The sequence below is a fragment of the Phymastichus coffea genome, unplaced genomic scaffold (assembly GCF_024137745.1).
Source record: "Phymastichus coffea isolate CEN01 unplaced genomic scaffold, Cenicafe_Pcof_1.1 PCOF00010, whole genome shotgun sequence".
In the NCBI taxonomy this organism is placed as follows: domain Eukaryota; kingdom Metazoa; phylum Arthropoda; class Insecta; order Hymenoptera; family Eulophidae; genus Phymastichus; species Phymastichus coffea.
The window spans coordinates 1,943,002-1,969,221 of NW_026706821.1; the positions used below are offsets into that span (position 1 = coordinate 1,943,002).

General features: G+C 36.6%; 1 protein-coding gene across 3 annotated transcripts in view; it reads left to right on the forward strand.

Moving 5' to 3' along the window:
- The first annotated feature begins 4,960 nt into the window (after positions 1–4,960).
- LOC131671514 (tripeptidyl-peptidase 2) overlaps positions 4,961–26,220 on the forward strand; it is a 250,352-nt gene continuing 229,092 nt past the window's right edge. Inside the window, exons 1-6 of one of the 3 annotated variants that reach the window (XM_058947999.1) lie at positions 4,962–5,542; positions 5,636–5,797; positions 5,938–6,066; positions 6,163–6,330; positions 6,583–6,743; positions 6,879–7,042. In XM_058947999.1, the coding sequence (XP_058803982.1) occupies positions 5,636–5,797; positions 5,938–6,066; positions 6,163–6,330; positions 6,583–6,743; positions 6,879–7,042 (784 nt within the window). In that variant the 5' untranslated portion in view covers positions 4,962–5,542. Of the gene's footprint in view, positions 5,798–5,937; positions 6,067–6,162; positions 6,331–6,582; positions 6,744–6,878; positions 7,043–26,220 lie in introns of all 3 variants that reach the window. The other 2 variants (XM_058948008.1, XM_058947988.1) reach the window with 2 other exon arrangements.

Here is a 26,220-nt window from a genome sequence, read left to right on the forward strand (position 1 = left end):
ATACGCACATAGCGCGAAATCCGACGTTTGGATAAGGTATTGTGTTGAGTTTCGCGCTATGTGCGAATCCGGGGTCAAAAAGAGGGGTTTCCATTACAAAAAACACTTCGACCTTGAAATGACCTTCAAAATGAGGTTAAAGGTCAAAGGTTTTTGGTGCATTGGGTGGCCCACTCTATTCTGAACAAATTTTGTAGAGGTCATTTTTCGATATCTTAAAAATTAAAAAAACGCTTTTAGGCAGTTTTTCAAGCATTTGACCTTAAATCGACCTTCTCTAGGCCATGAAAAAAAATTTAAAAATACCGTTTTGGACGTAAAATTTCCCGCTCTTTCCGAATCCGGGGTCAAAAATGGGGGTTCCTATTTAAAAAAACAAAGTTGACCTTGAAATGACCTTGAACATGACCTCCAAGGTCAAATCCAAGGTCATAGAAACATGGCCCCCTCAAAGTTGAGTAACTTTTGTCTGAAACTTTTTTCGATAAAACTCACTCCAATCTAGATATCTGAGTGGATCACTTAAAATGGGCCACCCTGTATATATATATATATATATATATATAAAATTTTGTTTATCATTTCTAGACAAATGATATATTGATATATAATATTTTCTGTGGTTTAGTTTTAATTAACTTTGTTTATTTATTTGAGTTTTTCTTATTTGTTATAAATATTTGTTGAGGGAGAAAATGGAAAAAGCTTGTAAAATAGAAAGTAGGAGATTTGACTTGTTTTATTTACCAATCGTTAATTGTTACTTCTCCATTAGATGGCGTGCGGGAGTACAGCTACATGCCAGAGTTCTAATTACCGAAACTTTTGTTTAGAGGGGATAGGGCTGCTTCGTTTCTTGTATATAGTCTCCATGGTATCTCGTATTCATTATGAAACTTACCACTGAGCTCGAAGTTATAGAGATCGCATGTGTATACAAAAACTCGGACGGGTACGGTCTCAGGGTCAGAAAGGCCCCTGTCACATAGGTACATACGGATGTGGACGGATACGGACGCGAATCGCAACTCTAGTAACATCATTAAAAATATCTAGTTTGATTATTTGGTACCAACACTACCGGTAGTGAGCAAAAGTGACTGTTGTTTAAAACTGTAGTGCCGAACGTACCACATTTAATAAACGCCTATCTAACCTTTACATTATTGCAGTCTATAACCCGATTAGCACAAAACGTTTTAAAAACGTCTTAAAAACGTTTTCTGGTAAACTTTTAAACGTTGATGACTTTTAGTGAAAAAAACGTTTTTAAAACGTAATATATGTCCACGAGTAATACGTTTTGAAAACGCTTCAAAAACGTTTTAAAAATGTTTTTCATAAAAATTTATACAACAGGTCGGTATCACAATACATTTTAAAAACGATTTAAAAACGTTGTTAAACGTTTACAAAACGTTTTAAAACAGGTGGCACAACGTTTTATCGAAAATTTTCTATAATAGGCTGGTATCAGAATACGTTTTAAAAACGTTTTGAAAACGTTTTAAAAATTTTTTTCAGAAAAATATATACAATAGTATGGTATTAAAATACGTTTTGAAAACAATTTAAAAACGTTATTAAACTGTTTTTCAGAAAAATTTATACAGTAGGCTGGTACCAAAACGTTTTCAAAACGTATTGTGATACTGGTCTACTGTATAAATTGTTATAAAAAACGTTTTTAAAACGTTTGTAAAACGTATTCAAAATGTATTACTCGCGGACATATATTACGTTTTAAAAATGTTTTAATAACATTTTTTCCGCTAAAAGTCATCAACGTTTGAAAGTTTTACAAAAAATATTTTTGAAACGTTTTTAAAACGTTTTTGTGTTATTGGGGAAGATGGTAAATGATAGAGAATTGATAGTCTTTCAACTACCATTAGTGGAATTAGGTCTTAATTTTATGGAAGTACCTGAATATACGAGAAGAAGAAGAAAAAATATATAAATGATATGTATTAATCACCCCAAAAACTTTTTTTACATTATAATACTCATCAATAAACAATATTCATGAGAATTTGAAAAGTAAATTGTAGACCTGACATTTGAACATTAAATGTGGTACGTTCGGCGCTACAGTTTTAAACAACAGTCACTTTTGCTCACTACCCTGCTATAAAAGTTCCATTGAAAACCATTGAAGAATTTCTGAATGGTTTTCAATCTTCGATCTGAACACTCCAAATGACCATTGAATATGATTCCTCATCCAACAAGAAATGTCAAGATATTAAATACTATTGGTTCCAATAATATAGATTACTATTGATTCCTAATCGAGATTAATCATTATCAATAGAAAAATATACTATTAAAGTAATGGTTTTCAATAGGATTCAATGAAATTTCTCATGTATGTTACCCAATCGATTTCAATGGTAAAATTCGTGGTCAAATCGAAGATTTGAAACCATTCGAATGCGATAATCAATTTGATTGAATTGATATCAATGGTTTGTTATTGCAACATTCAAGTCTCGTATCGTTGAATAATTTTCAATAGTTTTGAATATGAAAGTCCTAACATTTTAATAATATGCAATAGAAAATATCAATCTAATTGAATGGGTATTAATGGTCTTTTATCGCATGATCAACTTTTTTTCTGACGTTGAATAATTTTGAATAGTTTTTAATGTGAAGATCACATCAATCCAATATTATGCAATAACAGAAATTAATCTCATTGAATAGGTATGAATAGTTTGTTATTGCTTAATCAAGGATTTTTGTGGCGTTGAATAATTATCAATAGTTTTGAAGGAGTGACTCATATCCGAAAAATTCAAAGCGAAAACGAGATTGATCTCATCAAACCCATTGGTGAAATAGATTGCAAAATAATTTTGGTAGACGTTAGAAATGCTAGATATTTATGCAAAATGCCCAATTCATTTGAAATCCAATAATAATGTTCATGTCAATTTTTGTAATTTGTTGATGTACATAAAAAACCATTTATTTACAATTGAAAAAAAATCGAATACCCATTAAAAATTATATTCGAATATGTTTTTACTTAAAAACTATTAAAATTGATAAAAGTCTATTCAATCAAATCATATACGGAGTTTTTTCATTCATGACCTATATAAAATTATAATATCCAAAGCATAAGATACGATTCTTCAATTATAGTATCGAACAACTATTCAAATTTATAAAAAATCATTCAATTATGGAAATTTTTTCTTTCATCATCTAATGAAAAATTATAGAATAAAATTATATTTGATAAGTTTGTAGAATGAAGGATTATTCAAAAATATACAAACAACTTCTCAATAGAATACGATTGAGTTTTACTTGCATTTACCAATCATTAGATTTCATTAAAAAATATTCAATTGAAAATATTTGAAATTTTTTTGTTTGCCTTTCATAAGAAATTATAGAATACTATACCTCATTGAATGCGATTGGGTTATTTTTATATTGACCAATCATTAAGATTAAAAAAAAACTATTAAATGAAATATTGCTATAGTTACAGTATTGCTTTTGCTCATATTGGCATATATGGAAAACCATTCTATAAAATATTATTGACCAACCGTGTAATTGGATAAAAATTAATATCCATATAATATGATTCAATAAAATATGATTGGACAATTATTGTATCGAAAAATTATTAAAATTCATAGAAAGATATACAATAAAATATCATTGATTAATTATTTTATTGAACTGTGATTGATATTCATTCAATGCAATTGGATAGATTATCATTGAAACCATTCCTATACAAAGTATTATTCAGAAAGATTGAATTCTATTAAATTTAATGGTAAGTTTTACTATTAGTTATGCTTACCATGAAGTATTATTGAAAATCATTCAGTTTCAATCGTCATCGGAACATTGAACCATTCAGTTCATTGATTACCATTGAATATGAATGATCCCGAATAGGAATGAATGGAACTTTTTTAGCAGGGTACAGGAAGTGTTGGTACTAAATAATCGAACAAGATATTTTTAGTGATGTTATTAGAGTTGCGATTCGCGTCCGTGTTCGTCCGCATCCGTATGTACACCCAACGTGGATTGAATCGCGATCCCCCCAGTTAGGTTGGTATGAGACTATGAGTGCTACTTTCAGTCCGTAACGGTGGTTTTCAGATCGGCCATAGTATAACGCTCGTTCTTAAATTATATAATTAAAACCTAAAATCAAATAATCATGCATCTAAATTCATTGTTCGGCAAACAATTAATTTTAAACCTAAAAACAAATTAGTAACGTTTTAGCTTTTTATCGTATCTTAAAACGAATTTTCATTTTTGAATTTTCCCGCGGTTTCTTCGTTCAATGCAACGACGGAATTCTCATACCAACCTAACTGGGGGGGGGGCGCGATTCAATCCACGTTGGGTGTACCTATGTGACCGGGGCCAAAGGAAGAGGAATCCCGTGTGGACACTCCCCCAAGTATATGTAGTGAAGTCAACTGCATCAGATTAACTCCGGAAAATACTCAAAATGAAAAAAAAATTTTTTAATAGAGTCTAATTTGCTCGATTTACCTATGTTAGCGAAATAATTTGCTCTCATTATATTTTCCAATAGAAAAAAAATATGATAGTGTTTCTTTTTTACGCAAAAACTTTAAACGATGATATCTTGCCAAACTATCAATATTTGTTCAATCTTAAATTCTTGAAAAATTGCCTACTATTACAAGAAATTTTCCCTGTTATAATATATTTGAAAAGTACATTATTTTTTATAAAGAAATTTAAATAATATACATACACTAATCAGCAGCCGCAGCCAACTCTGCAAATTGACGCCTGCGCAGGATGACTGTTTGAATTACTTACGATACTAACTACATTATTTAAATTTATAAAAAATAATTTACTTTTCAAATATATCATAACGGGGCAAATTTCTTGTGATAGTGAGCAATTTTTCAAGATATGGGATTGAACAAATATTGATATTTGAACATAATATAATCGATTAAAGTTTGCCTAAAAACAATAATTTAATATTTTTTTGTTGAAAAAATTAATGTGAGCAAATTATTTCGCTAATATAGCTGAGTCGAGCAAATTTGACTCTATTAAAATTTTTTTTTAATTTATTTTGACTATTTTCCTGTGCTGATCTGTGGGTGGTCTCAACAGCACTCTAGGAGCTGAGGATTTCTTTTTTTTTCAAAATAAATAAACTATCGAAACCTCAGCGTGAACAGAATCAGAAGCATCCTTACAACGGTAGAAAGAAAACATTGTATCTGAGTGAATAGGAATAAATAAAACAAACGTTTATCATATCTTGTCAGGTCCAAATTTCGTTAAACGAACAAGTTTACATGTAGTTGTTGCTACAACCCTTCAAATTACACTCAGATATTAGCAATTACTGCATTATTTTTTTGAGATTGGAACAATTTCGTGACCAGTTAGAATAGACAGTTAGAATAAATTTAATAGTGAATATAAGTACATAAAACATTTGAAAGCAATAAGATATTCTATAACTAGCAGTATTAACATCGTCTCATTGTTACTTATTGTTAGTTTAATTTTACAATAGTATTTTTTACATCATTCATTTTCTTCTTAGAAAGCTACAGCAGATAAGACTTTTATTACCTGTTCTATACAGATGGCAGAAAGTCTTGATTTGAATTTTCCTGTTTGGGGTCTTCTTCCAAAAAAAGAGACAGGTGTAACCCAATTTCTTACTAAATATCCTTTCTATGATGGGAGGGGTACAATTATTGCTATTTTTGATTCTGGTGTTGATCCAGGAGCACCAGGCTTACAGGTAAAATTATTGTTTGTTTTTTTCGATCATTAATACTCTTTTATTCTATAAACCACCATTTTATTAATTAAAATATTAATGAATATGTAATTATTATGATTATCAATATTTTGTGTTTTTAAAAATGCTTGTGTATATAGATTACGTCAGAAGGAAAGCCCAAAATCATTGAGAGATTTGACTGTAGTGGTCATGGGGATGTTGATACCAGCAAAATTGTTAAAACTATTGATGGTTATTTAATCGGTATAACTGGACGACGCTTAAAGGTAAACATATTATTTAAAATAAATACAATATGATTTTCTCTTATTTGTAAATGTATGAAATGCAATTTAATTTATTAAGCTAATGATTTATATTAGATACCATCAATGTGGAATAATCCTTCAGGAGAATTTCATCTTGGAATTAAAAGTGCCTATTCTTTGTATCCTAATAAATTGCGAGAACGAATTGAAACAGCAAGAAAAAAAAAATTTTGGGATGAAGGACATAAAAAAGCTTTGGTTGAAGCAACAAGGGTTTTACAGGTAAATATTCAATGTCTCTAATTGATTAAATAATAATCGTTATTAGTTCAGTTAAAATAAGAAATTAGGTCACATTTCATCATAGCTTGCTTTTAGCTACATCTGTTTCTATATTTAAATTGGGTGCATTCTAATAGAACAAAGGCATTAACCCATTTATATGATGTGCCAATCTCAATTGTTTTCATGATGAAAACCTATATAAAGTTTGATTATTATTGATGAGTTTATTGTACTTTCATATATGCTTAGGAATTCGAAAGTAAAAATGGGCAAATATCAACTGTACAAGAGAAATTAATTAAAGAAGATCTTGAAGCACGTATTGAATATTTGACAAATTTAGAAAAAAAATATAAAGATCTTGGTCCTAGTTATGACTGCATTGTTTTTCATGATGGTAAAATGTGGAGGTAATTATAATTTATTTGATGTTATTGTAGCATTTAGTGTAAATATGCATCTATTATTTAAATTTCAACTATCCTTTTTTTGACATGTTTAATTAAATTTTACAACTGGTTTTTAAAATTCACTCATTCACATAGAGCCTGCATCGACACATCTGAACAAGGTGACTTGGCTTCTGGTGTATATCTTGGTGAATATACATTCACAAAAGAATATGCTCCACTCACAAAAGATGATCAGTTAAATATTTCTATAAATGTACATGACGATGGAAATATATTGGAAATAGTCAGTCTTTGCTGTAAGTAGTGGTATAATATATAAACTGGTTTTCAAAATTTGAAAAAAATTAATATATACATTTTTCTAATTTGAAGTAAATTTATTAATTTACTATACATTAATTACTATATCTGACTAATAAATATATTGGAGCTTTTTGACTAATATCAGATCACAAATTAATTTCTTCTAAATTGATAATACAATATTTAAAAAAATTTTAAATTACTGGAAAGCAAGTATATGCAAAATATATATACTGTATATAACAACATAGGTTTAATTTTGTGGTTGACATAGTCACATATTATTCGAATATAGGCTAAATGTTGATCATACAAAGATGTAACATAAATAAATTCATAAACAATAACTTTTTTCAAATTTCATTTGATTGACTTACAAGGAAACATTCCCAACATCCCGTCTCCGATGTCGCTGTAATTTGGATATGTATTAACTTATTAAAAAATAAAAGATAAGTGTTTTTTATCAATAGGAAGCATTCTAAAAGGTGAAAGCCATCCTCAAAAATCATTTCTCAGAGCAGTTTTCTATTAATTGAAACTAAAAATATTGTTAGAATACTGCTCTCAAGGGTAATTTTCGAGGGTGACTCACCTCTTAGAAAGCTTTTCCCACCATTAATGCAAAATATTCTTTTATTTGTCAATAAGCTATAACCTATCCAAATTACAGCAAAATTGGAAGCAGAGGGTTGGGAACGTTTCCTTGTTAGTATCAATTACACAGTCAACGTATATATTTCTAAATAATTAAATAAATAATTAAAATTGTTCGTTATTATAATCCCAAGGAACAGGATCCATTTGTTAAAAGCTAAACAAATAACTAACGGTAAAAATAACTTAAACCTGAGAATTAAATTCATAACTTATTTATATTTTAGCGCGTTTTGACTCAGTATGCCATTCGTAGCATATAGCTCTTTAAAGATTAGTAATTAATGCTATTTGTAAATTAAAAAAAAATTTTTTTAATTTGAGCTGGACATATTTTTATAATTTTAAAGGTACTCTTTCCGATAAAGTACTCCAGATTTTTCTAGAAATTCATTAGCTCTGAGAAAACTCAGTCTAAATGAAAAGAACCGTGATTTTTATACACACTTATTTTTTTCAAATCGATCCTCCGTCTACAGTCAACCTGGAACCTCATTAATCCATTAAGTTATTGTGCCATGAAGAAGGATCAGTGGAATGAGAGAGAGCACGGAAGTTCTTTGGTAACTAGTTTTATTTAACTGAACAAGAATACAGGCCACATTGGCGATAACTTTTGAGCGGCGAGGTTTAGGCTTGCGATCGTTGCCATGCTATCCCGTCTCGCGGCCGAGCTCACCGCGCGCGTCTCGAGCGCTTGCTTCCACCGACGTGATAACTGCTGCCGCTTCGTGTCGAGAAGCGGAGATGGCTGAGTCCCCACAGGTACTTCCCCTTTAGTGACTTTTGTGGGACACGCAGGGAATGATACTCACTTCCGCAGGATGTTGGGCATTGACCTAGGCGTTGAGGAGGCCTGCGCCGGAGATGTGTACCGTGCCACCCACTCCTTGACGAAGCTTGCAGCGACGGTTTCAGCGGTAATGTCGGCGAGCGGTATAGGTACTGGCCATCTGCTGTAGTGGTCTATCATCGTCAGGCAGTAGCGATAGTTCCTTATCTGTGGCAGCGTGATGAGGTCTATGTGGACATGCTCGAATCGGTTGTCTGGTATGTTGAATGAGCTGAGCGCTGCACGGTTGTGCCTGCCGACCTTGGAAAGCTGGCAAGGGATGCACGCGCGTGCCCAATTCTTGGCGTCCTTACCGATGAGTGGCCAGGTGAATTTCGTTGTCATCAACCTTGCCGTAGCCCGGGGGCTTGGGTGAGCCAGGAAGTGCAGGTCGTCAAACGCCTTACGACGCAAAGCACGTGGCAGGTATGGCTTGACCACGCCATCTCGGATGCAGCAGGCGAGGTTGACTCCGTCGATTTCGAGCTCTTGCAAGGCGAGCAGACCCTTGTTGAGGTGATACGGAAGCTCGTCGTCCACCAGCTGGGCTGCGGTGATATCACGGGCCAACAAGCCGGAAGGCATGCCAACCTGAATGCCTACGACAAGGTGTCTGCGACGACGTTGTCCTCTCCTTTTACATGATCGAAGGCGACGTTGAATTGCAGCAGGAAGTCGAGGTGCCTCTGCTGGCGAGGAATGGCCTTGCTGGGTGGCTGGTTGCTTGCCTAAATGAGCGGCTTATGGTCTGTTTGGAGTGTAAATACTCGATCTTCCAAAAACCGCTAAAAAAATTTGACAGATGCGTAGGCCGCGAGCAGTTCTCGGTCGTATGTGCTGTAGCATTTCTCGGTTTCGGTCAGCATCCTGGAAAAGAAACCTACAAGGCGTTTGACTCCATCGATGACTTGTTCCAAAGCAGCGCCGAGAGCCATGCCGGAGGTGTCCGAAGACAGCACGAGCTGCGAGTCGGAAGCCAGGAACGAGGTTGTTGTTGCGTTACGGAGGGCTTCCTTGTAGGCAAGAAAGGCGTTCTCATTAGTCGAGGTATACTTGGGCGGCTTGGCTTTCTTGCTCTTTGGCGCGCCGTGAAGAAGGTCGTTCAAGGCACTGCAATGTGCGCCGCCTTGTCGATGCAGTGCCTGTAGTAATCCACCGTACCGAGAAAACTGCGTAGCTCCTGGAAAGTCCTTGGCCTTGGGATGCGGTCGATCGTATCAACTTTACGGGGAGGAGGCCTGAACCCACGCTGAGAAACTTCATGACCGAGGAAGGTGACCTCTTCTTGACCGATTTGGCACTTCTTCAGGTTAACAGTGAGGCCGGACTTGTGCAGAATCTGGAGGACCGTGCGCAGGTACTGCAGGTGCTCCTCGTAGTTCCTGGAGAATATGATCGCGTCGTCGAGATACCACCGGACGAATGGCAGGTCTGGGAATAGCGAATCGTGGAAACGTTGCAAAGTCTGCGGTGCGTTTTGAAGTCCTAAAGGCATAATAATGGTGAACTCGATGAGGCCGAAAGGAGTTGTGACGGCCGTCTTGGCGATATCCTCTGGAGTCATCGGGACCTGATAAAAAGCTTTTTCGATGTCGATCACCGAGAACACGACGCAACCCAGATGGCTGTGCAGCAGATCTGAAATAATCGTCAACGGGAACCGGTCCGTTTCGTTAACGGCGTTGAGGTTACGGTAGACGCCGGGGCTCATTTCCACGAAATGAAGAGGACTGGCCCATTGGCTTGAAGAGTCTCGGACGATGCCTTGGTTAACCAATTCCTTGACGGCCCATTTGGCTCCTTGGAGCCAGGCGCCAAGCAGAGGTCGTGGGTTGCAGAAGACCGGAGCTCCCCTCGTGATGATGCGATGTCTTACCTCGGATCCGCCAACGTTGGCACGATGTGGACTGGAGCGCATCACGTGCGCAAACTCGACGAGCAGCTAATCGTACAATCTCCTGTTGGTTACCTCGCCCCCGCTTAGGCACGGGCACAGGCCCTGCACAGGCATGGCCCTGGACGCTGAGGGACGTCGTTGCGTTGGCAAGGCGCATGTTCTTGAGGTTCACCACGAGGCCCGAGTGGCCCAGGTAGTTGGCTCGGATGATGGTGACAGGGATGTCCGCGATGATAAAAGGCCAAGCTAACTCCCTGTGTAGGCCCAGGTTGAGCGTGAGCATGGTGCTGCGCCCGTATGTAGCGATCGGCGATATGTTTGCCGCGGTGAGGCTAAGTTCTCGCTTAGTGAGGGAACCTAGGGATCTTATTGTCCAACAACGCAATATTGAAACGACAGACCCCGAATCGACCAGGAAGATCAACCCTGAGGTCTTGTCGAAAACATGTAGGCGGTTTTCTGCGGCTAAAACGCTGCCGTGCGCCGCCAGGACGGACGTTAGTTTAGTTTCTATGGGGTTTCTGAAACGAGTAGGGTTGTCGGCAGTTTTCTGCGGCGGTGCCGTAGCGGTAGTGGTAGTAGCATGAGCCAGCCGCCCGCGCCGGCAAAACAGGGCGAGCACCGTGGCCGCGGCTACGGCTACGCCCTCGACCGTACTGTTGCGAGTTTGGCCTCGAGGTGACCACCTGGAGGATCTGGGCACTGTCCGTGAGCAGCTGCGATATGGTGTCACGCAGGGCAGCAATCTCGTTCGCCAAAGAAAAGCTGCATGCTCCTCTACGGACTGATGAGTGTGCGCGCGGGCTTTGACTAACGGCTAACACCGGGGCGAGTGGCAGCTTGTGAATCTTGTCAGTTACCTCAGCCAGTTTATCTAGGGTGGCCTGGCGCATGCACCCGCGATGTGGGTGGCAGCGCGATGATCCACCGAACATGAAGCGCCGCTTTGTCGATACTCTTTCCAGCGAGTCGTCGCATCTCATACAACACGTGCGATGGCTTACGGCCCCCGACCCACACGTCGTTGTAGAGTGTAGGCAGACGTTGCTCCGCCGATTGGCCGAAGCGCGCGATAATCTGCGCCTTTAAATGGCTATACTTGCCGTCTGCAGGTGGCCGCTGGACGACGTCCAGGAGGACCTTGGTCATGGCGGAGTCCAAGGCGGCGACGACGAGTTTGTAATGTGCGTCGTCGGAGGTTACGTTATGGTAAGCGAACATGGATTCCACATGCAGAATCCAGGTGTCCGAGGAATCCCTTCACACCGGGGGCAGTTTGCACATTCCGGCTGCGTTGGCATTATTCGATGCGACCTGGTTCTGCAGCTGCTGGAGCGCCTCTCGTTGAGCCGTCAGCTCCTGCGACGTAATCCCTCCGCCGGCTGCCGTATTTGGTGGCGTACCGTTTATTACAGCGTTTTGCAGTGTGTCGGAAATTGTGGCGTCGTCCATGATTGCACGCGTCTCACTAACACTCGCGATGGTTTTTCACAGGCGGGTGCCGTGCCTGTCCTTTCCTGAGGTTGAGTCACTGCCTTATGTAGCAGCCGGGCGTACGCGCGTGTAATCGGCCGCGAACCTTTGTTTGTAGGCACTGGTATCTGGTATAACGCCGTTTGTTGGCTGCGCGTGCCACGTTGAGGCGTTAGATTTTCAGCCACGAGGACGAAAACGAAATTCGCTGGGATCCTGGCAGAATCGCCACTATTGTGCCATGAAGGAGGATCAGCGGAATGAGAGAGAACACGGGAGTTCTCTGGTAACTAAATTTACTTAACTGAACAAGATTAATACACGTTGGCGATAACTTTTGAGCGGCGAGGTTTAGGCGTGCGATCGTTACGGCCATGCTATCCCGACTAGCGGGCGAGCTCCCCGCGCGCATCTCGAGCGCTTGCTTCAGCCGACGTGGTCACTGCTGCCGCTTCGTGTCGAGAAACGGAGATGGCTGAGTCCCCACGAAGTCTTAAATGGACAAAATTTTACGTCAGTTTTCAACGTCTATATTTTTTTTGAAAATGGGTTGAGCAAAATATGTGACCAGACATATTCAATGTGGAATTTAATGAGCTTTCAGAATTTTTGATCAGATTTTTTGTAAACTCTACCTGTCAAATTCTATGTACAATTTTTTATTAAAAAAGAGTTTAAATAAAAGCTTTTATTCTTCTTAATTTTTCACATTAAAGTTATTTAAATTTTCCTGTTTGGAGTTAAAATATGGTGTCCTCGACTTCTGAGCTCTAAATTATATTGGTTCAAATTTTGAAAAAAAAGTTTTAAGCACGCAAAATGGTGGCTGAATTAGAAAAATCGTCAAAAACTTCTGGAATATTTCACTCGAAAACGATGATAAAATTTTAACGAAGAAAAAACTCTTAGAATTATTTAAAAAACACGCTGGAATTTGTTCAGAACTTTTCAAAAAATTTTTTTAATTTTTAATAATTGTCAAAGTTGTCAAATGTCTGGTCTTCTTGCTGCTACTATGTACGGGTCCTGCCTTGAAGAGAGTGAACATCTGGCCAGACACTCGCACGCACGTCGTGCTACCTCCTCTTCACTTTCACGACTCGTCGAAATATGCAATGCTTCTCACTCCCGGCTCCGCCAATCAGCTGTAACGTTTGATCCTTATCCTACGTTATCTAAATAAATAGTTCGGACTCTAAGATATATTAATAATTGCGTTTCCGAGAGTAAGCAAGAATTTTATACGTAAAAGTACTTTGTGTTTTGATATTGTTGCGATCATTGAATAGCGAACATAGTGTTATCCACGTAGTTCGCTGCTTCGATGGGCCGTTGGAAATACAACGAAGTACTGTTGCATCTATCGAGGAAAAGCCCAACAGTGCCGCAAGAATACTCAGTTCAATTTCCAGGCAATATTAATTTTGAAAGAGGACATAATCTAAGACTGCATTTTTCTCATAAAAGAGAGTCTTATAACTTGAGCGCTTAGATTATCATATAGAAAGGAATAGCAGACTCACCACTGAATAATGAAATTCGGTCTCAGGAAATAGCTGAGTCTTTATTTCAAATAGTGCTCGCGCTGCTAGGCAAGGCAGGATTGTAAGACCTCTTGCTGAACGAATTTATACTTACGAAAACGGCTCCTTTTTACGCTTAGTAGCCCCTACGACGCTATTTTTGATATTCGCATACTTTGCACGGATTTTGTTGTAAAATGGCTCGCTCGCAATTAATAATTAGTTACTTACAAAATCAAGTAGAAGATAACGAATTTTTTAGAATAAATCCCTTTTCAAAGGAAAATTGTTTCTTAAAATTATAAGTGATTATAGTTAGATAAGAGAATAATATGAAATTTACAATAAATTTATGGAAAATTTTTACATTAAAATCTACTTGTGATCATCGGAACATTATCCAAATCAAAACTACCAAATTATCAAACCGTTTTTGAATAATAATTAAATAATGAATTCGTAAATTCCTCTTTTAGCCATTTTAAAATCAACAAACGGGTAACAATCGTTATCAATAATTTTATATGTATGTACAGTTGGATCGCTATTTCGCAACGGAATTTTAATTGTTTAAATAAATTATAAGTTTTTTATTTATTGATAACTCAGTTAAAAATCAGTTATTAAAGTATTAGATTCTTGCTTCTCTTTCTTAAGATGCTAGGATCACTGTTGTAAATTTGAATTTGCATCATATTTATTTGTTGCAAAACTACTAGCGATATTTCCTTACAAATAAGATTAATTTAACAAATATATATTGAATGATTATAATAACTCGAGATTCGAGATTAGCACATGAAAATTGACTGAAAAATGTTTTTGTTCGTTAAAAAAAACTTTGCAGTTATTGATTTTGCATTGTAAACAATTTCCCACGCTCGTGACGCCATGCTCCTTATATGGTCTTGATTTTCGACGAACTAACCTAACACATTTACACGTACATGTGAAGTAGCGCCTTAGTTCTAATACAACTTTTCTTCGGTTTTCTTATGAATGACGGGTTGTTGTTTCGTAGTGGGAAACGAAAGAAAAGGCAAATTAGACTGGATCGTTACACAGCACTGTGAACAAATGAACTAAACATGAGTAGTGTAGGTACCGAAAAGCAACGGATAAAGAGAAAATCGTTAGCAAAGCGGTTTTCCCATCACAAAGTGATTGACAAAATCTGGACTAGTAAAATAGTTATCAAAGTAAAGATGATAGTCAGATAATTATCTTCTTTGACACTTTTGGGAAATGGACTCATCATTTTCTTGAAATAATTTATAACAGCAAATTTTCATTTTTACAGATTCTTATATATTAATTATACCTAAATAGACTTTACTACTGCAATATAAATTTCGCACTCAAAGATATTTAATACAGATCTCTTATAGTATACAAAAATTCAAATTTTCGCACTTTTTCTTAGTATCAACCAGTCACAACCCTGCTAAAACAAGGAGATTCAAACTGATTGAAAATCTAATCCGTTTAGAGACTATTTCTGAATCCTACAAATGACAATTAAAATTTATTAAAGTGGAATTGATCTGAATTTCCTTTAATTTTTTTTTTATCCTAAAATTAATTATTATAATATGTTAAATTAATTTCGGGATAAAAAACCATTAAGGTGGATTGAGATTCATTCTACTTTAATGAATTAAAATTATCATTTGTAGGATTCAAAAATAGACTCAAAACGGATTGAATTTGAAATCCGGTTGAATGTTCTTGTTTTAGCAGGGAATGCTGAATATCGGCGACTCATAATTTTTTTAAGATAGAATTTTATTAAATCTACTCTGCGACATCGCTGAAGAAACAGATGAATATTTTTCAAGAGAATCGTTCTACCAATGCTCGCTTTGATCATTTCGAATGGTGTATGATGATAGTCACAATATGCCTACGAAAATTTTAAGTTCTCTTAATAATAACACAGTCCTACAAAAAATAATGCTATGTACCAAAAACAAGACCAATGTATGTACATGTTTTAGAGGACGCTGGTTCCGAATCCGAGGTCAGTTTAAACTGATCAGGTCAGGTTGAAAGTCATTTCAAGGTCAAATTCACAGAATTCGTCAAAACTAACTTGAAATCATGGTTCTAAAAAGTTTTCGCGGCGTTCACTCCAAATCCGATGTCAGTTTCACCTTATCAGGTTATGTTCAAGGTTATTTCCTGGTCAAATACACAGATTTCATTAAATACGAGGGTGGTCCGATAAGTACTTAGCCTCACCGCCCGATGGCGCCACTCTCGCAAAAGAAATATTCTATCACGTAGTACAACCTTCTCGATGGTTACTGTCAAGATTTCAGCCGGATCGGAGTTGTAGTATATTTTTGAGAGCGTGTGAAAGCAAGTGTGTCCGTTCCAAAAATGGAAAAAGAGCAGTATCGGTCGGTGATTCAATTCTTGTTTTTGGAAGGGAAATCGCGTAGCGAAATCAAAAAGCGCTTGGATGCTGTGTACGGTGACTCTTCTCCTTCGATGGCGACCGTGAAAAATTGGTTTAACGAGTTTCAACGTGGTCGCCGTCGATTTTTGAAGAGCCACATCCAGGTGCTCCGAAAACGGCTACCACGGAGGATAACGTGACAAAAATTCACGATCTCGTATTGCCAGATCGACGATTGAAGGTGTGCGAGATAGCTCAGATCGTAGGCATCTCAAAAAACCGCGTGAGTCATGTTATGCATGAAATTTTGGGCATGAGAAAGCTTTCGGCGCGATGGGTGCCGCGTTTGCTCACTCCGGACAACAAGCGCAACCGTGAGACAACTTCAGAGCAATGTCTGACGCTGTTTAAGCGTGTAACGGTCCTATTTATGAGCTATTTATTAAATCACTGAATTACTGCAACTAGTCTAACGTATCTATCTGTTTATTCAAATCAATACATTAAGCGGCGCTACCTCACTGTTTATTCGATTATATTCATGTAAGAGTCAAATCAAAATAAATAGCGTGACGTCAAAAAGTAATAGATATAGATATAATGATTTTAGATATTAAGAAAAATATGTTAATTAGAGATAATTTTAATATAACAAAGTATTTATTATATAAATTTAAGTACGTAGATTCAGAATATAATAACACAAATTGCATTTAATTATGAAATAATAATGAATTTTAATATGCAAAATTGATTTATTTATTACGCGAACATTATGAAATATTAAAAAAATGTAAATAATCCATATGCAACATGAATAAGTATAGAACATGAGTAAGAATTGGTTTCATTAATAACAGCTGAATAATAACTGTTATTAGTAAATAAACAATTAATAATTTATTTAAACAATAAGCTGTATATAAAACGAAAGTATTAATTTTATACTGATAATGATAGCTTTATGATTTAGGAATCTTAGATAATTAATCTAATAATTGCATTATAAGATTAGGAAAAACCGTTACAAATATAAAAAATTAGTTATAATTCAAATGTTATCAACTAATTTAAATATTTATTTTTAGAAAATACTTCCAAATTCAATCAACTATAAAGTTATATAAAAATTTAATAATTTTCTATTGTAAATATTGTAATATCACGTTAATTAACTATATTAGTTAATAACTTTTGACGACGCTATTTGCGATAGTTGTATATTATATGAAATCAACAAATAACAAATTTTGTAAAGTTTACATGTGTTAAAAGCTTAATATTAATGGTTATTTACTTGTAAATTAAGAAAACTCATTTCTGAAAATTCGCGAATGTCTCTCGAATGTTCGATGACATCTCTCCTGCAAAAATAAGCGGGAAAATCTGTGTATAAATAGGCCCACCTTTGCACAGGCTAGCATTCACTTCTAGCCTTGCAAGGTGAGCGCATGAGCCTGAATAAACTTGGCTAATACCTAAGTTCTTTCTCTCATTGTAATTAACTGAGCAAGACTGTTCCTTCCTTATAATTCGAGCTCGACTTATAGAACATCTCGCGCTATAAGAAACTTGGGCCGAATTATATCCTATCCAAGAAAGACTTTAGTTCTGCTTATGGGACAATTCGCACCATAAGAGACTAGGGCATTGTCTGACTTTCCCTGAAACATTGTACTTATTTATATATATTTGATTTATTTATTATTATTAGAGTACATTTGATTTATCTATTTATTTTATTGACAAATAGAGTAAAATTATTAGAAACAAATTCTTACTCATTAGCTGGATACGAGAGTTCGAATTATTATTATTTATAAGTGATACGAACATCACATTTGGCGAAGTGCGATTTTGTTTCGATGCTCAAAAATTAAATAAAAAATTAGTTAAAGATTATGAAGCCCCACTACATATGGATGATATTTTTCAACATTGTTTCGGAGTAAAATTTATTTCTAGTTTTGATTTGACAAGTAGTTTTTGGCAAATTCCTCTCGATGAAGAAAGTAATAAATATACAGCATTTATTATCGAAGGTAATACCTACGAATATAATGTAGTTCCTTTCGGTACATGTACTAGTACAGCAGCTTTAGTAAGAGCTTTAAATCTGTCAATTAGCGATTTAAGACAATTCATTATACCATTTGTGGATGATATACAATGTATTTCTAAAACCTTCAATGAACATATTCATCATTTACGAACATTATTTACATGTTGTCGAAGAGATAATTATACGAGGTGTGTTCAAAAAATAACGAGAATCTTCGTTTTATGAAAAAAATATTTATTTATTCATCTACATTAATGTTGTCGCCTTCAAAGTAGTCCCCTTCGGATACAATACACTTATGCCAACGCTTTTTCCAATCCTCGAAACACTTTTGAAACTCGATCTTTGTAATAGCTTTTAGCTCTTTCAGCGATTCGCTTTTAATGTCATCTATGCTTGTAAAACGACGGCCTTTTAATGTTCTCTTTATTTTTGGAAATAGAAAAAAGTCACATGGAGCCATATCTGGCGAATATGGAGGCTGAGGCATCGTTACAGTTTCGTTTTTGGCCAAAAATTCACGAACAAGCAATGAAGTGTGAGCAGGCGCATTATCGTGGTGCAAAAGCCATGAATTGTTTTGCCACAAATCCGGGCGTATTTTTCGGATTGCTTCACGCAAACGACGTTGAACTTGTAGGTAGTACTGCTTATTGATTGTTTGACCTTGTGGCAAGAATTCATAATGCACTATGCCATTAAAATCGAAGAACACAGTGAGCATAACCTTCACATTCGACCGCACTTGTCGAGCCTTTTTCGGTCTTGGCGATCCAGAATGCCTCCACTGGGACGATTGAGCCTTAGTTTCGACATCATATCCGTAAACCCATGTTTCGTCACCTGTTATAACACGTTTTAGTAGTTCTGCATCATTATTGACTTCATTTAGCGACTCCTGAGCAACTTCCATTCGCCGCTGTTTTTGTTCGAAATTCAACAATTTTGGAACGAATTTTGCTGCCACACGTTTCACACCCAAAACATTCGAAAAAATTTGATGGCATGAGCCAACTGATATGCCAACATCATCAGCGACTTCTCTGATTGTGATTCGGCGATCGTTCATAACCATTTCTTTCACTTTTTTCACGTTTTCATCGGTTGTTGATGTGCTTGGGCGTCCGGATCGTTCGTCATCTTCAACGTTTTCGTGGCCATCTTGGAAACGCTTATACCACTCATAAATCCTTGCTTTACTCATAGCAGACTCACTATATGCCTTTGTTAACATTTGACAAACTTTACTACACTTTATTTCATTTTTTACGCAAAATTTAATACAAATTCTTTGATCCATTTTTTTTCACAAACGAAAATCGCCGAGCTCGAAAAACACGTCTAACGTTAGCGGCTGCCACTTAAAAAGTAAGCAATGAATATTGCTGAAAATTTTATCGTACTTCTGGGGCATGTGTACTAACATAATAAAAAAAAATTTTATACAAGCGGACTCTCCAAACCCGCGAAATTTAAAAATTCTCGTTACTTTTTGAACACACCTCGTACGTTGAAATTTTCAAAGTCTAAATTAGTTCAAGAAGAAATTGAATTTTTAGGACATATTATTACTCCACAAGGTATAAAAGCTCAAAAAAGTAAATTAGAAATAATTCAAAATTATAAAGCTCCAAAAAATTTGAAAAACTTGCAAAGCTTTCTTTGATTTGTTAATTTCTATACAAAATTTGCAAAAAATTATGCTGAAATATGTAGACCTTTAATGAATTTATTGCAAGAGAGTAGAGGCTATCAATGGTTACCTGAGCATGAAACAGCTTTTAATAATGTGAAAATAATATTTATTGATACAATTACTTTAAAATTTCCTGATCCCAATAAACCATACATATTAACTACTGATGCCAGTTATCATACTATAGCCGCTGCTTTGTCATAATTAAATAATGAAGGTGATGAAGAAGTTATTACATTTATATCTAGAACTCTAAAAGGAGCAGAATTAAATTATTTTCCAACTGAAAAAGAACTATAAGCTGTAGCTTGGTCATGTTTAAAATTAGAAACGTATCTAAGAGGTGCGAAAGAAATAATTATTCGTACAGATCATGAAGCGTTGAAATTCTTAACTACTTGATTCGGGTAGTGAAGTTTCTGCTATTTCAGAGGAATTTTACAATCAAAACTTGAGTAATTTTAAAGATAAACCTACTCTTCCAAATGTGATGTTCATATCACTTATAAATAATAATAATTCGAACTCTCGTATCTAGCTTGTAACGGTGAAATCCAGTCGTCCTTCAATGGATGGCTCGTGACTGTCCGTACAAATTATTTCTCGGGGATTCGGGAAGCAAAGATCGTTCCCGCGGCTAAATAACACGCCGAGCACGCGCGTTAATCGTACGCGGACCGCTGTATTCAGGATAGGAGTGACTGTATAGGTAAATAAAGGGGGGGGGGGGCGGGGAGTAGGTGTAACAACAAGCTTTAATAATAATTATGTTAATAATAAAAACAAAAGAGTAAGTAAAGCCAACGCAAAATTAAATAACCAAATCAACTCAAATAATTGGCTAACAAAATATAAAATAAGAAAATACAAAGAAAAGAAATTACAAGATAATCAAAATGAATAAATAAAAGAAATACAAAATAGGAAGAAAATCATAAAATAAAGCGAAACTACAAATCAAAGAAAATCTAAATACAAAAAAATGAAAAGGTTACAATAAAAATAAAACGACCCGAGATACAATAATGAACGACCTCGCAATCGGCAGAGCTGCCGAACTGCGAGGTGTTTACTCGGCGCCTCGGACAGAGAGAGAGAGAGAGAAAGAGAACACACCACACCGACCTTGCCTCACGTTAGCTCCGTTGTCCGCCTCGATACTTCTGCGCTCGTCGACCTCCAAAACGCTCTGCAAAATAAAGGCGGGGTGTCTAGGCAATCGCTCTCCTTCGTAGCCTCGTTTCTCCCTTGTTCCCTGTTGCGGTGTTGTTGTTGTGGTTGTTATGTTGGTGTTGCTGTTGTGAATGTTGCGATGGTTACTGTTGTCGTTGTTGCTGTTGTTACTACTACTGTTATTTCCGATGTTGTGGTTGTTGTTAATGCGTTTCGGGTATACTCGTCTGCTGTTGTTACGAGGAGTGTGTGTGTGTGTGTGTGTATATATGTATCGTGCCGTGCCTCGTTCCGCCCAGGGAAACAGCTCGGTACGAAACTCGCGCTCACCAGGCTCACCAAGATGGCCGCACGCGCGCACACGCCCGCGTCACCTCGCCGGTCGCCCACGTGCACCGGTGCCGGCTCCGCAACTTCTGCCAAACTCTAAGCGAGCACTCCGTGCACCGGGCACGTATCACATATAACTCCAATCTTCGGCGAGGGCGCGGGAACTCACAAACACAAACAAGGTAGTTGAAGAAAATTGTGTGCGCGCGGCGGACCGTGCGACTCTCCAGCAGATACTGCCGATCTTCTTTCTTCAAGCCGGCGAGATGCGCGTGCAGGTCTGCCAGCGACTCGCCGGCTTTCCCCTATCTTCTGTCTCTCTCTCTCTCTCTCGCTACGCTCTCCACGTTGGCTCCCTCCAATCACCGCCGTTGCCGTCGCACCTCGAAAGAAAGAGCAAGACGGAGCATTTAGAGTGTGCTCAACTGGCGCACTCTCTCAGCTCGGCGAGGCACACGGGGAATCGGTGAGAGCCCGGCGGAGAGCAACGGCCGAGCCGTGATTCTCCGTCACAAGCTAATGAGTAAGAATTTGTTTCTAATAATTTTACTCTATTTGTCAATAAAATAAATAGATAAATCAAATGTACTCTAATAATAATAAATAAATCAAATATATATAAATAAGTACAATGTTTCAGGGAAAGTCAGACAATGCCCTAGTCTCTTATGGTGCGAATTGTCCCATAAGCAGAGCTAAAGTCTTTCTTGGATAGGATATAATTCGGCCCAAGTTTCTTATAGCGCGAGATGTTCTATAAGTCGAGCTCGAATTATAAGGAAGGAACAGTCTTGCTCAGTTAATCACAATGAGAGAAAGAACTTAGGTATTAGCCAAGTTTATTCAGGCTCATGCGCTCACCTTGCAAGGCTAGAAGTGAATGCTAGCCTGTGCAAAGGTGGGCCTATTTATACACAGATTTTCCCGCTTATTTTTGCAGGAGAGATGTCATCGAACATTCGAGAGACATTCGCGATCCAATAATTGTTCAAGAATTGATCCAAGAAATACATGAAGTTTATGGTCATATTGGATCTAGAAAAATTACGAAAATGTTACAAGAAAATTTTTATATCTACAAACTTCGCAAGAAAGTAGCCAAAACTATAAATCGCTGTGATCTCTGTCAACGTACGAAATATTATACAAAAAAAAGATATCATCAATAATGCAGCCTATATTGGTTGAAAAACCAAACAATCTATTATCTATAGATTCTTATGGACCGCTACAAGCGCAATCCGAAGGAGTTTCTGCGTCGTTTCGTGACAGTCGATAAAACATGGATCCACTGGTATACACCAGAGACCAAGGAACAGTCGAAACAGTGGACTTTACCCGGCGAAAGTGCTCCGAAGAAAGCGAAAACTGCCCCATCGGCCGGAAAGGTGATGGCCACCGTTTTCTGGAATCCACAAGGTGTAACTTACATCGACTACCTGGAGAGGGGCAAAGCGGTCACAGGGCTGTACTATGCCGAATTATTGGGCCGATTCGACGTCGAATTGCAGAAAAAGCGGCCCCATTTGGCGAAGAAAAAAGTGCTCTTCCACCATGACAACGCACCGGCTCACACCTCCGCCTTCGCCATGGCCAAATTGGTCGAATTAGGCTACAAACTGCTGTCCCATCCACCGTATTCTCCAGATTTAGCCCCGTGCGACTTCTTTTTGTTTCCAAACTTGAAAAAGTCACTTGCCGGGCAGAAATAAGAGTCGAATGAGGAGGTAATCGCTGCCACGGAAGCCTACTTTTCAGACTTCGAGGAAACGTATTTTTCAGACGGGTTTAAGAAGTTGGAGCATCACTGGGTAAAGTGTATCGAACTAAAAGGAGACTATGTTGAAAAATAAAACGCCACTTTTCCAAAATTTTCGTTTTACTTTTGTAGGCTAAGTACCTATCGGACCACCCTCGTATTACTTCAAATAATGATTTAAGCGGTAAAGATGATTTGTACTTTCAGAATTATCGGAAATCTTTTCAAGTTTATTTCTCTTCCGTTTTTTTAAGTTCTAGTGGTAAATCTCTTTTCAAGGACCATGAGTAATCTGCTAACATATTGATATTCCGTCTTCCTTGATATCTACGCTCCATTTACTTGATATTCTGGTAGAATCTCTCTCCTTATTCATCGCTGTAATTACCTAAAGTTTCAAGAAAATTGACCACGTGTGAATGTAAAAAGGATAGCTTCAGGATCATTAACTCGTTTGGCCAGAGATCGCCCCTCCCAGTATATCGGTCTTTCTGCAATCATAATTCATGCTATTCAACTTATTATTTCGAATTCAATTATTTTTAAGCTTAGGATCTCCTCTTTTCAATGGTGTACAGGAAAATGATATCCTGTTTAAAATGGCGCATTAATGATGTTACTTTTACCCAGACATTCATGAATGATTTCCTTGAAAAGTATGAACTTTTCGGGAATATGAAAATGAAGAAAAAGTTAGAATCACTCAGAATATACCAGAATTTTTTTGAAAAGTTTTGAATAATTTTTTTGACTTTTCAAATTGTCAAGTTTTGAAAAATTAAAATATTGCTTGAAATATTTTGGCAAAATTAGATTACATTCTTTGCTTAATTCTAAGAACTTATTATTTATAGTAATTTTTTATAAAAGTTCATTATATTTAAGAAAAAATACTTAAATGTCAACATAATGGCCAAATGTGCAATTCATATACGTACATCCGCAAATCGATCGTTTGTCCGTCGCAAATAGAGTTTATGTTGCCCGACTATCACCAACGCGGAGATCGATGAATATAGATAGTCTTTCTTTCGATTTTTTTATATTTTAGTGATTGCTATATATTTTTTACTTTTTTAGTTATTGTTACTTATAATTTTTTTACCACCGATAATTTACACTGACTCTCACGTACTTTCACACCCCTCCAAGCAAAATTGTTCAAACTTTGAAGTTTCATATGTTTCTTTAAAACTAACGTACAGAGATAAACGGCAGCGCACTTGAAAGCTCTTTCCAAGAGTTTTCAAATGCTATACATCAGGAGTACAATAAAATGGATTTTCTAATTTTTTCCAACGATTATTTATTGATAAAATTTCGAAATTTTAATAACATTTTTGATCTCTTGCCAATTCTAGAGAAAAAATCGCAGAAAAATTTTAAGCACGAGATTTTCTTCCTCTTTCCAAATTTTATGTAAATCACTAATTGAAAATTTATTTTGTAGTGTCGAATAACTAATAATAATATTGTGTTTTATTCTAACTTACGGTAAAAGTGCACCTTATTGTACAAAATTTGGAATGCCATTAGATTAGTGAAAATATTTTGGAAAGTTTCTCTTCTCAAGGTTTACTCTGATTCTCAGAAAAGATAAGCTGAGCAAATAGCCTACCACTTGAAAAATATAGCTATAAGGAAAAGAAGATTTAGTAATTGTTGTGCGCGTCCATTTACTTAGGGGATCCTTGCGTTAATACGAGGGGGGGGGGGGGTTAATAAGTCTTTACAAAATCCAAGAGATAGCGCTCGTCACGCTTAAATTATGATGTTTTTGGCAAGCAATACTACTAACTAGATATCGTACAAAGCTTCAGCTCGATTCATTAAATCGTTTTTTCGTGAGCGTTGGTTGAACAGAAAGTTATTGGTTTATTTGAAAAATGGAAAAAAACAGAGTTTCGAGTGGTGATAAAACATTTTTATTTGAAAGGCCTTACACCAGAAGAAATCACAGTTGAATTGAATGCCGTTCATGGCAAGTCTGCCCCTGTGTTTAAGACTTTATAACTGGGTAAATGAATTTAAGCCCGGCCGTACAACAACAAAAGATGAGCCTCGTTCAGGAGGCCCCGTAGAAGTGTATACGCCCGAAATGGTCAACAAAATCCACGGTATGGCGTTGAGTGATAGAAGATTAAAATTGCGAGAATTATACTCCTCGCCAAAATTAAGGGAACAAAAAAATTTGTCAAATTTTTGGCTGATTTTCAACAGGCGGTATTTCAGTGAGAAATGGTCGTACAGGAAATAAAAAAATAAAGCTGTTGAAGCTTGAAGACTCTAGTTTTCAGTTTTTTTGGTTTTTTTGATTTTTGAAAAAAAATGTTTTTTTTTCAATTTTTTTCAAAATTAATCGTAAACAGAAATAAAATTGTGTAAGCAGACATAAAATTGTGTAAACAGATAAAAAAAATGGAATTTTTTGTTTTTTAAAAAGTTTGCTTCAAGTTAAGGAACAAAATCCTTGTTCCTTTAATTTTTTATATCAATTGGTCCGGAAGAACCGCTGAACCGATCGCTCCAAAAATTTAGGGGGTTGTTTGGGGACATTAAACTGTAAAATTTTTACTTTAACCGTACCTTTCCCGCCCATATTACTGAAGATACAGTCAAGTAACCAAAAAAGGGGAAAATTCACTTTTTTTCACTTTTTTCAATTCAATGTTAGATATGGAAAGAAATTTTTCTATTTACTAACGTTTGACTGTATTTCATCGGAAATTTTATGCAGATGATGAAATTCGTTGTCCGCTCGCTGTGCGACCAGTAGTTCCAGAGATATCGAATTTTGAATGCAAAAGTATCCTTTTGCATTCCAAGTTCGATATCTCTGAGACAAATGATCGTAATTGAGCTCCGCAAAAGCAGCGTGAAGCTGAATAAACAGGCTGAAAGACCTATGTAATGGCGTAGCTCGAACAAATTTTTCCATGCCCGTAGAGTAAGAAACAAAATGTAAAAAATTTGGATATAATTTTTTTTCGCTTTGTATAAGGATTGCATGAAATACGGAGTTCCAAAAAATTTTTAACCAAAAAAAACTGAAAACTAGAGTCTTCAAGCTTCAACAGCTTTATTTTTTTATTTCCTGTACGACCATTTCTCACTGAAATACCGCCTGTTGAAAATCAGCCAAAAATTTGACAAATTTTTTTGTTCCCTTAATTTTGGCGAGGAGTGTAATTCTCGCAATTTTAATCTTCTATCACTCAACGCCATATCGTGGATTTTATTGACCATTTCGGGCGTATACACTTCTACGGGGCCTTCTGAACGAGGCTCATCTTTTGTTGTTGTACGGCCGGGCTTAAATTCATTTACCCAGTTATAAAGTCTTAAACACAGGGGCAGACTTGCCATGA